This window comes from Gallinula chloropus (assembly GCF_964237585.1).
Source record: "Gallinula chloropus genome assembly, chromosome: Z".
Taxonomy (NCBI): Eukaryota; Metazoa; Chordata; class Aves; order Gruiformes; family Rallidae; genus Gallinula; species Gallinula chloropus.
Genome location: NC_140089.1, coordinates 54,973,540 through 54,988,396, shown reverse-complemented (window position 1 = coordinate 54,988,396; position 14,857 = coordinate 54,973,540). Strand labels below are relative to the sequence as shown.

The following is a 14,857-nucleotide window of genomic DNA, read 5'->3' as shown; positions in this document are numbered from 1 at the left end:
GTGGCGGAGTCTCCTTCTCTGGAGATATTCAAGACGCGTCTGGACACCGACCTGTGCAATATGAGCCGGGGAGCTGCTTTGGCAGGGGGTTGGACCCGATGATCTCTCGAGGTCCCTTCCAACCCCTACAATTCTGTGATTCTGTGATAATTTAACTCATCAACATGATAATGCATTATGGGTTTAAGAAATAAGAACAGTATTCCACTATGTCCTCCCACCAGAAAAAAACCTGTACTTACCTCCTTCCAGGCAGGAATGTTAAATCTCTGAGGACACAGAACAGCTCAGAGAATTTAACAGCTTCCCCCACCTGCCTCCACCTTCAGTTCTGGTACAAAGGAAATACATATAATATTTTTATTTTACTTGAATACCCATGAATCCATGTACACACACACACACACAAAAATTATCTCAGGATTTTTAAATTTGTGATCATTAAACAACCCTGAAAATGGGATTTTTATATAGCTGATTGAAGTACTTGCACAAGAAACAGAAAAGGAGAACTTCCACTGACTATTGGAAGAAAGTGCTGAAATTGGAGAGTCTCTAAAAGACAGGCTTTGCCACCTCCCATCAGAAGATCTCATGTGACAGAGGTGAGAAGAGGGAGTCAGAGACTGGTACCAAAGGCAAAGCAGGAAAACTAAAACAGTGAAAAGATCTGGTTTAAATGTTAGAGTAGTAATGTAGTCTTAAAATAGATTTTGAATAGACAAGAGATGTTGAAGAGGAGTGGGTGTAGTTACATAGAAAAAAAATTACTAGATTTCTTTAAACATAGACCCAGCATGCCAAATTCAGCCACTTTTCTCTGAATTTTCTGGCATCTGAAATAAGTGCTGGTAATTCTGACTTCCACTGTGTAGTAGTACATCTCTTCCTAAATATCATCTAAACACATATTCCTGCTGTTGGTCTTCATTTTTCCTCTTCTGCCAAGACATTTGTCACAGATATCCACCCTGACAGGATGTAATAAATACATATGAGTGAATACTGACTTTGGGGTTTTGTCAATATTAAGATTTACAATTCCTTGATGTCAGCTTTGACTTCAGATTTGCTTAGGATCTCTGTGCTTCTCAGGACAATTAATCTTCATTATTTAAAACAGGGTTCAGTATTAAAGCACATGATAATTAATTCTGTAATTGTATTACATTCATGGTTTTCTGTGAAAATGATTCTTGTGAAATCGGGGTAATATGTTGTAACTTCTAACTTTATTTAAAAAAAAGAGGAAGTAAGAAAGGGTTACATACATTTGCTATGCCAAAGGGGGTTATCAGTGCAGTACTGTGCGCAGAAATTTGAATTAGCGTCATTCCTGGGATATAGCTACATTATTTCTGGTGTGCTTTAAAGCTTTGCATTTAGTTGCATCATCTGATGCTTCAGCAAATGCTCTGAACTGATCAAGTGGCTGATGGATGCATTTATAAAAGCTTGGATGGTCACTTTATACGCAATGATAAGCCCACTGTTGTACTTAATGAGGTCAGTGAAGCAACCAGAAAAGAAATGATAATACTGCAGCATGGGTCTGTAAGCATGGCACTGCCTAGGCTTTTTAAGCTTAATGAAGCAGCTCCTTAGCTACTGAATATTCTTGTTAAAAAGTCTCAGCATAGATTTTAAACCTAAAATGTTGCTGATGCTGTGGTCTCCTTGGGAGTTTGTGCCTCTTACTCTCTTAAAAAGTCTGCATCTTTTATGTGTTAATGGTTTTGAAATAAGTGATTTGCTTCATTTTCATTGTAAATGAGGGCTAGAGTCTGATTTTCTTCCCCATTCTCTGAACACTGTACGCCCTGTAAGCTGCCTCAGCCTCTGGTTCACTGTCTGGGCTATGCATGGTCTGAAAATAGCTGAAATAATCCTTTAAAACAAACACTTTGCAAAGATGCTTTCCTAAGAACATAAGTTGCTACTTGAAAACTTACATGGTACAGCCAAACTTGTACCAGTGGTACAAGGTTTACTGCCAAAGATGTCCATTCAGGAAACTTCAGAAATTTAGCACTGTTGTTTGCTTAAATCTAGTGAGATAAAGTTACAAGATTTCTTTTAAACCCCAGAGAAAGATGTCTCTTTAAAAGGGTGGATTAGTGTTTAATTTTTTGAAGACTGTTTCATGCTGCAGTACTGATACTACCTACACAAGTAACAGTGGTGTCCAATCCAAAATAGGGGGTTTTGAGTGTTAAATTTAGCACAGACCAACATGCCCAATTTCAACATGTGAACAACTTAGTAGTAACCTGTATTACTTCCATGTCACTGTAGCCACGTGTCTCAAGGTATGCTAGGAAGGCTTTCCTCCCTTTTGCAGGGGGATTAATCCTGCTGTTGGTCACCAAGTGGAGAACATGCCCGCTGGCATGTAGCCTGGTGTTCTCCCTGTTAAACCACCCAGCCTCCTCTCCCCAACAAGCACAACTAACAAGGAGCCTCCTACCAAGGTATCAGGAATTTACATTCCTGGGCTCTTTATTTCTAGCATAACCCTTGCTTTCCAATTACCAAGGCTGAAAGCATCATACAAAATACACTCTAATGTGATGGGAGAAAGCAAAGGAGAGAAGACTAGCTGTGATTTTTACCTCACCATGTGGCATAAATTTATACTGCACGCAGGCTGTTACTAAGCAGGTCTGTGTGACAGACCTGTACAGGACTATCTGCCAGGTTCATGGGTTGGTGATGGAAGGCACTTAGAAGTAGTGGGGTGTTTTCACAGGGGATTTGGAGCTGATCAGCAGCTACTTTCTCCACCGATGTATAACTTTACTCATTGGTGGACAGGGGAAGCCTTTAAAGTTTAAAAGCATGCAAGGCGAAGCCTGTATATTCCTTTGCAACATTTGGGGGTGGATGGAGAGGAGAGACATAAGGTTCAGTCTTTCCATTTATCCCTCATGGATATAGGAGTTTGCAGATAAAACAAGGCAGTGCAGAGCCCCAGCTTGCTGTTTCTGAGATGTACATACTGTTTTCCAGTGACACAAAAGGTTTCAAGCTCCCCATCCCTGCTGAGTGAGTTTCAGACAGCTGGAGCAGGAAAGGGTTTTTGCTCATGCCTGGTGTTGATCAGTGTGGTGGAGTTGCATACAGGGAGGGATGGGCCCCTTCTCCCTGCCCCACCACCCTGTCCTGTCTCCTCCCTAGATGGGGACCTGCCGCCCACCACCATGAAGACAAACCGCTGCAGTCACCTGCCGGGAGTCCCACCGGAACACCCACGCCTGCCGGCACCCGCCGGCAAGACCCTGCCTGGTGGCAGCTGTGGTCGCCCGGCTGGCAGCTGCCCACAGTATGTCATGCAGGTGTCAGCCAAAGATGGGCAGCTGCTCTCCTCCGTCGTGCGGACGCTTGCCACACAGAGGTATGTGGGGAGGGGGTGGGATGGGATGGCCTCCTTCCCAGTATGGGACCAAATGCATCCTGCCCACCTGCCAGCTGCAAGTCCTGTGGGCGCTTGAGGGGGATACATGGTGGTGTACTTAGTGAAGGCTTACAACAGTGCACTTGCAATTAAACCCTTGTCCTAGTATAGTGATTATGCTAAATATGTAATTAGGCCCTTGCCATTATGCTCAGTGAGGAAGTAAAAAGCAAACTATCAAGAGATGCTGCTGCCCAAGTGCACCAGCTACAATATTTTGCCCTGGTACATGGGGAGGCTTTGACTGGTGCTGGCTGGCATGGGATGTTGTGCTTAACCTGCATGCTTGTTGTGGTTTCACCCTGGCTGGAGGCCAGATGCCCACCAAAGCCACTCCATCACTCCTCTTTTCAGCTGGACCGAGAAGAAAACATGTATTGAGAGGCTTAGGAGCTGAGATAAAGACAGGGAGAGATCATTCTGCTATTAGCGTCACGGGCAGAACAGACACAACACAGGATACCCACCCCCCATCTAATTAATTTTACACACAAACACACACACTCTGAAACCAGAGTAGGATAATAATAAGTATGACCAAATCTTAAAACACCTCCCCCCGCCCCTCCCTTCTTCACCAGCTCAACTTTATTTATGATTCTCTCCCTCCGTGCCCCCAGGATGTCACAGTGGGAGATGGGGATGAGGGTTTCAGTCATCACAAGTTGTTCTCTTTCTTAGCTGGGGGGGCCGCTCCTCACATCCTTTCTGTGCTGCAGCATGGGGTCCCACCCATGGGAGACAGTCCTTCACATGTCCTCCAACATGAGTCCCTTCCCACAGGGCTTCATCTCCTCACCAACTGCCCCAGTGTGGGTCATTATTATGGGGTGCAGTTCCTCAGGCCCAGACTGCTCCAGCCTGGTCCCTATGGAGTCACAAGTCCCCTCAGCTAACCTACTCCAGCATGGGCCTCTATCTCCTTGGGTTGTAGGTCCTTCCAGGAGCTTGCTCCAATGCAGGTCGCAGCATCTTCCATATGTCTCTACCTGCTCTGGTGTGGGGTCCTCTAAGAGCTGCAGGTGGGATTTCTGTTCCCCATCATCTTCCATGGGCTGCAGGGGGACAACCTGTTCCACCATGGGCTTCTCCGCATTCTGCTGGGCAATCTCACCTCTGGTGCATGGGGCACCTCCTCCCCCTTGTTCACTGACCTTGGTGCCTGCAGAGTCTCTTACATCTTCCCACTCCCTTCTCCAGTGGCAAAAAGTGGCCACTTGCATGGTTTTTTTCCTCTGAAATGTGATTTCCAGAGGTGCTGTGACCATCACTGATGGATTCGGCCTTGGTCAGTGGCAGGTCTGTCCCTGAGCCCAACTGGTGTTTACTCTGTTGGGTCTAGGGGAAACTTCTAGCTGCTTCTTGCAGAAGCCACCCCTTCACCAAAACCTTGCCATGCAAACCCTCAACAATACTGCTGCCTGCACTTCTGTGCCATATTTTCTTCAAACCAGGGCACAGAGCAGTCAGACAAGCTATTTCTAGCAATGGCGTACACACAAGCTTTGCTGCTTCAGCCATTGTCCAAGTGATTGAGAGGTGGTCTTTCTGCTGTGGTTTAGAATGTCATATTAGTGGTGAAATACACATTTAAACTATACCTTTCAAAACACTAGCCTGCTTCTGCTTTCACTAGAAGCGAGACAGAAGATGCTTAAGGGTTAGCTCATACCAAGACTCGATACTAGTCAAAGTTATGTTCCACTTCACTGATGTGAAGCTAGAAAGACTGAATGGATTTTGAAGTAGCCCTGGATTTTCACAAAACAGCACATAATCCAATTCACTGCACTTGTGTGAAGAGTGCAGTTATTAACTGCTGCTGCATGTGTGACATGACATCCTGAAAGGGCTGTTTTCCCTTTATTTCTAGCAACTATTTAAAACCCTGTGCATTTTGCCCACCTCAGATCTGTGTACAGAACATCAAGGCTAACTTCATTCTGTTTTACCACACAGATTGGAAAGAGTGGGCTTAGTTCTTTACACTTCCCTGCAGTTACACTTTAGTGAGTTCTACCTGGGACAGCCTGTAAAAAGCCAGAATAGGGAACATTGGTGTACCACCCTGCGCTATCCACTAATGAGAGTTTGCCAGCCACAGTGCCAAAACCTGCTTTTTTGAGATCACCTGAGTTTCTGTTTCCAAGATTTCAGTCAAGGGATTGTCTGTCTCAGCCTTGGCAACTGGGGAGTCTTCACTGAAGTGGATCTGTGGTTCAGCAGCAGTGCTGCTTGCATCCTGTTCCTGCTTTCCTCCTGCTGCCCTAATCCTGAGCCCCTTGGGAAGCCATGTGACTGCCTTCATTTTTGCTGAGAGTTTACTCTGCAAAATATAGAATCTCAGTAGTTAAAATCAGAGGATTTAGATTCTCACTGGAAGGAGGAGTGGTCTTGCCACCAGGAGGGTGGGTGCTTTGTGGGAAGCAGTGCAGGTGAAATAAGAGAACAACACAGGAGAATGCTTTTGGCACAGTTCTTTTTTTCAGTGCTGTTAATACCACTTCTTGAGCTGCTTGTGGGGTGTTGTTCCAAAGAGAGGGAAACCCTCCCCAGAGGCTGGAGCTTCCAGCCTGTACATGCATGCCGGAAGTTGTGGCCCTGCCTTCACACTTTGCAGAGCAAGGTGGTGGTGTTTCAGGTCCAGTTGTCCCTTGCTGTTGATTATTGAAAACAGCTTCTCATAGTTCAGGGGGTCATCACTAGCATGTGATGACACCCCCACCCTCCAAGAGATATTTTAAACAAGAATACCAAAGTGCTTGCAACCATTAGCCCAGCAGCTTGGTATACTAACTACAGAACAAAGTACACAAGCTGGAGATGTTTTCCACATTGTTAATTTGTGTCATACAAGGAGAAAGAGAGGCTAGATGACAGCCCTGTATGCTGACCAGCAATTTCCTCTACTTCTTCAGCAGCCCCTTCAATGACCGGCCGATATGCAGGATCTGCCACGAAGGCAGCAGTCAGGAAGACCTGCTCTCCCCTTGCGAATGTACGGGGACCCTGGGGACTATTCACCGCAGCTGCCTGGAGCACTGGCTGTCGTCTTCAAACACCAGCTACTGTGAACTCTGCCACTTCAGGTTTGCAGTGGAGCGCAAACCCAGGCCATTGGTGGAGGTCAGTACGTGGGGCCTGTCCCTGAAAGCTTAGCTTGAATGAGCAAATTGTGTTTGTGTTTATACCGGCATCACAGAGCCGCTGCAGCTCTGCTGAAGCCAAAGCAGGCTGTGAGTTTGGGGCTTGGCAAGGTGAAATCAGGAGCTCAGGGGAAGGGCAGAAGTAACAAAACCCTTATTTCAAACCAGATCAAAACAAGTGAGAAGGATGGGATTGGTAGGCTTGCTTCACTGTAAACATGAGGGAAGATGTGGGAAAAGCAGTGTGCAGCAAATTCCTAGTATAGCAGCCAGCTTGGCAGAGGACAGGAGAGAGGTACGTTTCTGTGGAATGTGAGTCAAGCATCAGTATTCAGCATATTAAATATGGGTCAGGAGTATTTTTCCTTGCTTTTGAGGGAGAGGTAATGAACTGAGGAGCCTCAGAAACCTAGATTCCCTATCAAGCCCACTAGAAGGAATTTTTCTTGCTCAGTTTCTGGCATGTTTAGCTGTTCGTGAGTGACCTTTTGGCCTCACTTGCCCATGTACCAGACTCAACAGTGAATTGGGCAATTGTTTTTCCCTTATCAAACAAGATTTTGGTTTTGCAAACTATAGATACTTTAATGGCTGCATGAAGTTTGCCCAGTTGAGTTTTTTTATTCCTCAGAAAAAGAAAAAAGAGAGAAAAAAGCCAAGATCATTATCTTTACACTGTTAATGATCTTTCTTGTCTAGTATTTTAATTTGGGAAAAGTAAAAATTATAGTTAATGTTGGAATTACAAGTGAATTACATGTTGGAATTAAAAGTGAATTACAGATAGTAACATTTGGTAAAAATAATGAGAAGCATATTACTGTATCAGTTGATGACCCAAGTGCTTACATGCTAAGCTTGGGTTCAGGACAACATGCCCTTCCTGTGCATCTCCATTGTTCCTGTAAACTGCTGCAGATCTGGTCAAAACAGATGCAGTATTAAAAATAAGGGGGGAGGGGGTGTGGGTCTTGTTGTGCTCTTATTCACAGATGAGAGGATGCAGGATAAAACTGACTGCTGGGAAGTAGGCCAGGGGCCTGTGCAGAGGGTGGGTGAGCAGTTCTCATTGAAGAGTACCCAAACTGCTTTACACTGGATTGAGTTAGGCCTGTGCCTTTTGTGTCTAAGCCTAAGGATATCTTCATGCTCCCTTAGGATCAGCAAAAAAGGGATACAGGACATGCTATTTAGGACAAGACCTGTAGTCTGTCAAGCATTGACCTGAGCAAGCCTAGGCCAGCTGTATTTGGTCACCCCTGGCTTGATGTTTGGTGCTTCTAGCAGAACTTCAGCTTCACTCAGGAAGCTGGTCCCAGACTGAGAAGTGCTGCTGTTGAATGTTCTCAGGCATCAAGCAAAATCTTTATGACACAACATTCTCCAGTGAAGATGGTAACATCTTCCAGCCAGCTGCTTTGAGCCTGCACCAAGCACTTTTTGTTTGTGGTTTTGGTGGGAAGATGATGCCATTCTGAATTTGCCACCCAAAAAAACCCCACCAAACGATGCTGAGGAAGTGCAAAATACAGTTTTGTTTTAGAGTCCAGTTTCTTCAAGCTGTCCACTTGCAACAGCTGCTTGTGAGGCTTGCTTTGCACAAGTGGGACATGACATTGTTTGGAACTCAAGCTGAAAGCAAAGCTAATGCTGCCCAGGCTGAGGGACTGGTTGCTTGATCATTCCCCAGTGAAGTGAAGCTTCTTTTGGCAAAAGAAGTAATAAATAAAAGCAGCAACAACAACAGTAATAACAATATAATAATAAGGATAATGGTGATAAAGCTGTCTTGTTTCTCAGCTGAGGACAAATGAGAACCATGTGGAAGAACATTGCTGAAAAATAGCACACATTGTGCTCTTTATTACCTAACCTTTACTTTACTTTACTATCTAACCTTTTCTTCCTTCTCAGTGGAGTACCATACCAACAGTACTTTAGTGCAGTAATCAACAATTATGTGCGGTTGCAGAAAAGGTCATAAGAAAAGAGACAAATTATTTTTAAGTCCTTTGTGATCTTACACAGAAGTATATTTTCAGTTTAGGATGTAACTGAATCTGTACTTTAAAGTTAAGAGCAACAGAGACAAAGAGTAACTGAGTTGCATGCAAGGGGACAAATTACATAGAAAGAGATCAGTCAAATTTCTTAATTTTTCTTATTATGGTTTAAGTTTGTCCTTAACATTTGTACTTACTTGTTACATGGAGCTTTGAAGTCCAAAGACCTCCGTGTGCAAATAATTACTCCAAATCTGAAAGTTCCCAACACATGACTGAAGCAGATTGAAGTTGCCAGATTCCCCAGTGTTCCATGTCCTAAAAGCACTACCCTATCTGTCTCCCCGTAGTGCCCGGTGTTACAGAAACCTGCTGTAATGCCCTGAGGAGTGACAAGCCAGAATGGCCACTAGCTTTTAATTCCTGGGGGGGTGTGTGTGTTTTTGGGGTGGAGCGTCAAAGGTCTCTTCATTCGCTCTCCAGAGGTTCCTCTGAACTAGATAGTGGAAATGGTACATGATCCTTTCAAGACAGGTGAAAGATAACTACTAAGGCATTTTAAGAAGCCAGGAGAGACTGTTGTATGAGTAATTTAAAGAGCATAGTATAGAAGCTTATCCAGTAACTCCTTGGCAGGCTCTGTCTTACGGCTCATCCATTCATCAGTGGTAGGTAGTATAGGAATGCTTGAAGCAATCAATCATCACATTCATCTTTTGTTCTAGAGTTTTTCCATCAAAAAAACAATTGTATTTCTGACTATTCAAAGACACTCTCATAAAGGGGACAGGGAAAAAAAAGAAAAAAGATTGTAGTATTATGTCTTCTCCTCATCCCTTCACTGGATTGATCACTGCTTCTTAGGGGCTTAGCCATACATGTGAAGTAAACCTCAATGGAAACAAATTGAGGTGCTTCACATGCTTTGTCTAGAAATGTCATACCTGACTTTACTCCTCCAGTTCTCGGCCAGGAGAAGCTGCATCAGCAAGCTTGAAGTGATGCTTCACCCTGCCCCGTCAGGTTGCAAGTTTGCCATTAGTTCATGAGGAAATGAAAGCTAGATGTCCGTAAAAATTTGTTACAGTATGGCTTTTTGACTTCTTCTAAGCAGTTGCCCAGGTTCATGCTAAGGATGTGGGCCCATGCATAGGAGATATTTAGCTCGGATACAAGGGACATACTTATAACCGTATCCTGCCTCCTGTGTACATCATGCATAGGATACAAAAATGGAGAGACCTCAGCTTTGCTTTCTCTCTCCAATTTCTGTTATGCACAGCACCCTGGTCTTTCCTGGATCTTTTCTCAAGGAAAAGCAAAGGAAAATACCATTCATTTTGACCTCCATTTCCTTTTTTAGCCTTCATTTCTTTACTCCAGCATAAGCTCCTCTCTCTTTCATCAACTGAGTTTCAAACTATGTACTTCCTTTATCTGTTCCACAGGACATGTTTTGTTTTCTGGGGGAAAAAACCATCTCCAAAGAAGCACACAATCTGCTGTTTGATGTCCAAAACCCAATCAGAGAAGCAGGAAACAGCAGTACAATCTGTCAGGCAGACTCATCGTCTCAACATAGCGTTTGTGAAACTTCAGATATTCTTAGTCTCTCATTTTTAGCTCAGATAGTTTTCCCCAGAAGAATTATGTTTTTGAACTATGAATTAGGTGTTATGGTGGGGATTAACTCCTCCTTCAGTGTTCAAGGAAAGTCATTTACTCATTGCCATCTACCATTTATGTCTTTTGCCTCCTGCCACATTGGGTGCAGGCACTCCGTGAGTTGTCCATCAAGCCAGAGAAGCACATACCAGGGAACACGCACATTTCAGCTTCTCCAGAGGTGTTGGCCGAAGGTTGGTCAGCCAAAAGAAGTTGTATCTTTTACAGTTTCTTGTGTCCATACTGTCAGCCTGTATGTGTCAAATGGGCCCTGTGTGATTTTGCAGTTGTTGGTAAGAATTGCTTTCTATTGAGCCTTCACGGGTTATGTTAGATGGGTGGCTAATTGATTGCTGCAGGTAAGTGCAGAGGCTCCCTCATCTCCTACCTGACTTTAAGCTCTTATATTGTCTTGCTTATGGACTGAGCTAAATGGGAACTGTCACACTCACTCCAGATGACCCTGCTTCTGGTGGGACTTCTGCACAGAGGCTGGGCTGATGCTCCTCAGCTTCTCAGTGAGACCTAGGAATTCCTTATGTTTCAGTTACTCACGAACTTGTTCACAGCAGCTGCCCTGGAGAGAATATGATGTATTGTAAAGGAGTAAAAGGTGGATTGTGATAGAAAAGGAGGGATTTTAATAGTGAAGACTCTGAGTCCTTCTGTTCATCTCCTCTCTGGAGGACGCACAGCAAATTCAGGCACAAAAATAATTGAAACCACCAACATCAATCAGACAATAATCTACTGAACTGTAAGTTTTCGGTGTCATCTTTGGAGCTGCCATTTGGAGTCACGTTTTTGCTACACAACACATTGCTCGTAAGGCACTTGGCAGGCATCAGCCAAAACGATCTGTGCGATTTCAGAGCTCCTTCTTCAGATAAGGGGATTATTTAGAAACATCCACAGCTGTACAGTCAGTTAAAAGGAGCTGTTTGCCAGTAATCCGAAAGATGTTGTCCATTTACACATTACCAGTTCAAGTACATTCCCCTCAGTCCCAGGGCTCATGCTACTGCAAAGTTCAAGTCAAGAACTACGGGCAATGTCTGAATCCACCTCTCTTCTACATTGTGTTCCATGTGCAGCACCTCTGTACGCTCTGCTGGAAGTGAGAGGTGTGCAGGACATGTGCTTGGGCACGTGAAATCTTGTTATGAATGCGCCCAGGAATAATGCATCTCAAAGAAAAAAGTAGCTGCTCCTGAATATCCCTATTACTCTCTGGTTTATTTGGCAAAAAGGACCCAGGCTGAAGCAGCAGAAGCTCTGGAGACACTGACGGAAAGGTCTACTATATGGTTGTTTATCTGTGTAGACCTGATCCTCCTTGTGCGAAACCTGGAAGGATCTCAAAACAAACACAATGAAATCAAACTGCAGTTAGTGACTTTTATAGACTTTTCACTTTTATATAAGCTGCTTTTTAAATGCAGCCAATCCACAGAAGTAAATCTACTCTAGAAGTGTGATGTTGTCCATGTAGCTGCTTTTGATTCTGGTATAAAAATTAGGCAAGATTTATATGATTATTATATAACATCTTCATTTCAGTTTCCGTATCACCTCTGTGTTGCTTCCACTTGTCTTAGTACAGAAGGAGACTCAAACCATGGCAGTATAAATGTGTTTATGTGCAATAAAACATTGCCAGAAAACAAGCAGCTAAAACATAAATATGCTATAAGAACATTATGTGGCTGTATAAGTCAAGCTTGTATTGCTTCTTAAGTTATTTACATCTTTTTAACCAACCAGGATTTGGTGTCTGGTGGGGTTTTTTTTGCAAACAACCAAAAAACCAAACTGAAAGAACTTAATTAACAATATAAAATTCAACCAAAACAGCATGATTAGGAGAAAAAAGATTAAGTCAGAATAATCATCACAATATTGGGCTGAAATTAGGTTTGTTTTTCCCAGTCTGTTGCTGGCTATAGAGATTATGCTAGAAAAGGAAAATAGATTTTAAAAAACCCTAAAACATACATCTGTGCGTAAAGTAGTTAAGATGAGCTTACATTATAATTTAAAATATCCAGAAGCCTTACACTGAAATATTAGTTTACTTTTTATGTAAGACTTTGAGTCACAATGATTTTATCTGCTAGGATTCTTTTTACTTATTCCTTTCCACTGCTCAGTGAAGCAGGGCATTAGCATTAAATTACTGTAATGTAGAGATGCCAAATTTGCAGCCCATTGTTTGTAGAAGGATCACTCTTAAAGCCAGAAGGAAAATGGTGTCTCAGTGTAGTCACCACAAAGGAAAACTTGCATGAATCTAAGTTCAGAGGACCTGCAGCTGTCAGTAAGCACCCTAGGGCTCTAAACAGATAAAACCTAAGTAGCCTCCCTGCCTTCTTGACCCAAAAAGAGCAAAATTAGAAGGGCAAGGTGATGGAGGTGCTTTTGCACTTAGTTGTCTTCAGCTGCAAAAATTATCCCCAAGACCCAAGTCATAGAGAGTGACTTTGAAGCTGCACTGTAGATTTCCAGTAGAAGTACATTATGAGTTAAAGTATTACTTAAATAAGTAATAAACCTCCCACCACATACAGTTTTAAAGACATGACCTTTTCAGGAAGCCCTTTTTACTCCTGGAATACCAAACTGGGGAAAAAATCCAGATGCCAGAACAAGCCATTGTCTCTCCTTTACAGAAATGATATAGTTGGTTTATGTTCTTTAAGAGAAGTTTTGCTGCAGTGTTTGTCTGTTCCCAAGCACAAATCTTTCTCATGGTACTGACAGCACGAATGCAAACCGGAGTAACCAACTCCCCACCCCATCCACCAAAAAAAGAAATATAAAATGTCAGTGAACAGACTGTGCCTTCAAACCATCACATCTGTAACTACTCTTGCCTAAATTTAAAAGACGAGTGATCAAGGGCAAAATGTGTTAAAGTCTGTTCCCAGTAACTGAACATTCAGAGAGGAAACAGCTGCTTTGGAAAAGGCCAAATGCTATTCTTCAAGGAGTAGCAAGATGCTGTGGGTTTTTTTCAAAGGTACAGCTATGTTTGGTTTAGATAGTGGTATCTGACTTTTCTTTGGACACAAAGTAATTCTATAATATAGTTCCTGTACTTCAAGGCTATAATCTCTGTCCTGCAGATAGTATTTCCAGACACTGATGGAGCCAGGCAAAGTTTGCTTTTTCTGGGGGTAGGGGGTGACAAAAAAAAAAAAAAGACAAAAAGTTTTATTGCTTCCTTTTTTTTTTTTTTTGAAACTTACAAAGGATGTCTTTAGTTTCCATACATTTGAGCTTGTATATCACAGAATCACAGAATTGTAGGGGTTGGAAGGGACCTTGAGAGATCATCGGGTCCAACCCCCCTGCCAAAGGAGCTCCCCAGCTCATATTGCACAGAGAGGCGTCCAGACGGGTCGTGAATATCTCCAGAGATGGAGATTCCATAACCTGTCCCAGGGCTCTGTCACCCTCACTGTGAAAAAGTTCTTCCACATATTGGTGGGGAACTTCCAATGCTCCAACTTGAGGCTGTTGCCCCTTGTCCTGTTCCCACAGACCACTGAAAAGGGGCTGGCTGATTCCCCCTGTGTCCCACACTGCAGATATTTATAAACATTGATCAGATCCCCACTTGGTCTTCTTTTCTCAAGGCTGAACAGCCCCAGCTCACTCAGCCTTTCCTCACAGGGGAGATGCTCCAGGCCTTTAACCACCTTCCTAACCCTTCTCTGGACTCTCTCCAGGAGATCAGGACATTTGCAGTGTCTTGAAGTGCATATTGCCAATAGCAAATCTGTTTTGCTTTTCGTTTAAAATGCAAAACGTGATTTCTGTTGATTGATTTTCGTTGATTGATTTTCTTGAATGCATACATTTATCTGCCTAGTTGGTGACACACTGATCCAAAATAGGACGGGACCCTTGAAAAACATACAGATTAAAGGAAATGTGGTTTCTCCCACAGTACCTCAAAATACTTTTCTAGACATGTCTTGAAAAATTTTACCCGATACAAGCATAACCTGAAATACAAACTGGAGGTGGGTAGTAGAGTAACAGTAAGAAAGACTAATGTTAAAGAATAGAGGAATTTAGCAAGCTCTTGTTTTCAGCATCAGAGAATTACTAATCCTGGTTTTAGATATTAAAGGTGTATAATCCAGAAATGGAACACATCTACCAGCTATTATTGCTAGTTGGTGGAGTAGTGTATATCAACCCGTATTCTTCAGGTAGCAAACCACCCAAGATCTATACTGCAACTTCAGATATGGTGTGATCCCCTTACAGTTCGTTACCACCTATGGTTGGTTCTTACCTGTGCTATGCTTTATTCTTTTTACAAAACAAAAAAGCAGTATCTGTATCATGCACCACCCTTAAAATGAGTAACGTATTCCTTCTGTTTACAAAACCATGCAAATTCATGTTTCAAAAAGTAACTTTGAGTCATTCAAACACCCACAACTAAAGTACTCTCTAGAACTTGAGTTAAGTAAGGGTTAAACTAGATAAGAGCAGACTCAATCGCAAAGAAGCCAGAACAAGAGATCAAATAATTTAGTTTCTAGCTATTTCTGTGGGATATTATCCGGCAGTTC

At 43.0% G+C, this 14,857-nt stretch overlaps 1 protein-coding gene across 1 annotated transcript in view; it reads left to right on the top strand.

The window, feature by feature from the left end:
* Nucleotides 1-14,857, top strand: part of MARCHF3 (membrane associated ring-CH-type finger 3) — a 79,915-nt gene that overhangs the window by 52,571 nt on the left and 12,487 nt on the right. Inside the window, exons 2-3 of the mRNA XM_084278788.1 lie at nucleotides 3,178-3,394; nucleotides 6,373-6,580. Of these exons, the coding sequence (XP_084134914.1) occupies nucleotides 3,201-3,394; nucleotides 6,373-6,580 (402 nt within the window). The 5' untranslated portion in view covers nucleotides 3,178-3,200. The remainder of the gene's footprint in view (nucleotides 1-3,177; nucleotides 3,395-6,372; nucleotides 6,581-14,857) is intronic.